Source organism: Vollenhovia emeryi, unplaced genomic scaffold (genome assembly GCF_000949405.1).
Source record: "Vollenhovia emeryi isolate VEMERY1.0 unplaced genomic scaffold, V.emery_V1.0 DF948900.1, whole genome shotgun sequence".
In the NCBI taxonomy this organism is placed as follows: Eukaryota; Metazoa; Arthropoda; class Insecta; order Hymenoptera; family Formicidae; genus Vollenhovia; species Vollenhovia emeryi.
Window position 1 is genome coordinate 1 of NW_011957466.1, and position 1,416 is coordinate 1,416.

General features: G+C 55.8%; 1 protein-coding gene across 1 annotated transcript; it reads right to left on the reverse strand.

Annotated features, from left to right (window-relative positions):
* Positions 1-39: 39 nt before the first annotated feature.
* On the reverse strand, positions 40-1,365 carry LOC105556311 (the record flags this gene model as incomplete). The annotated part of the gene is made up of 1 exon (XM_012003396.1): positions 40-1,365. A coding segment is annotated over one exon (1,326 nt), but the record flags the coding sequence as incomplete, so codon positions are not given.
* Between the last annotated feature and the right edge of the window lie 51 nt (positions 1,366-1,416).

The following is a 1,416-nucleotide window of genomic DNA, read 5'->3' on the forward strand; positions in this document are numbered from 1 at the left end:
TCTCCCCGCCATCAGCAACGTAGTTGATGATCCCTGATCCTATGAGGAGATTGGCAGGACGGCGAGCTTGACAACTGGTCGGATGAGAGTGGTAGTGGCTGTCTTCAGGGTCACCACCCGCACGAGACCATCCTTCCCAGGATGTAGAGCCGTGATCCGGGCTAGCGGCCATTTGCATGGCGGTAGCCGCTCGTCGGTGATGAGCACCAATGATCCGATCTTGATCTCGTTGTTCCTGTGGTGCCACTTTGAGATGGCTTGCTGTCGTTGTAGGTAATGCGCTGCCCAGTGTGTCCAGAAATGTTGTGTCTTCTGCTGGATGAGCTGCCATCGAGAGAGTCTTGCGATTGCCAGGTCGGTGAGTGAGGGCTCTGGTATTGCGGTGAGCGGACTTCCTACGAGGAAGTGGCCTGGCGTGAGTGCTGCGGTGTCGTCCGCGTCGTCACTCAGTGGTTCGAGCGGGCGCGAGTTGAGAATTGCTTCAATTTGAGTGAGCAATGTGGTGAGCTCCTCAAAGGTGAGCACGCTTTCTCCAATGGTCCGCCGTAGGTGGTGCTTGATAGATTTCACGACGGCCTCCCATTTTCCTCCCATGTGAGGTGTCGCTGGGGGATTAAATTCCCATCGGGTGTTATCTTGCGAGAGCAGGTGAGAAACTCGCTGATGTTCTTGAGTGCACTGGATAAACAGCCTTTTGAGCGCTGCATCCGCGCCGATGAAATTGGTGCCGCAGTCGGAGTGTAAGGTGTGGGCAATGCCGCGTCTGGATGAAAAGCGTCGATAGGCGGCAATGAATCCCTCCGTTGAGTAGTCACTGACCGCCTCGAGGTGTACTGCTGAGGTTGAGAAGCAGACAAAAACGCAAATCCAGCCTTTAGTCGTTTTGGCACCTCTTCCCTTCCATGTTTTGACGGTGAGCGGCCCCGCGTAGTCCACACCTGTGTGAGTGAACGGTCGTGCCTGCGTAACCCGAGAGAGAGGTAGTTGGCCCATCAATTGATGAGCACGGATCCCCCTCTGCCGAGCACACGTGACACACCGCAGAATGTGGGACTTGACAGGGGCCCTCCCGCCTAGAATCCAGTATTGTTGTCGGATGTGCGACAGCGTAAGCTGCGTGCCTCCATGTAGCGTCCGTTGATGCGCGTGAGCGATGATAAGTGACGACAGCTGAGAGTGACGAGGCAAGATTACAGGATGTGTCGCATCGAATGCGAGAGCTGCGTGAGCGAGTCGGCCACCGACGCGAATAACTCCTTGGGCGTCGATGTACGCAGTCAATCTGTTGAATGCATGTGCCTTTGCCAACGGGGAGTCGGCCTGTAATGCCTTGAGCTCGTGCGAGAAGTACGTTGCTTGCGTGGTCTGAATCCAGAAGAGCCTCGCTTTCTCCAAGGTCTCTGGAGAGACGTGTCT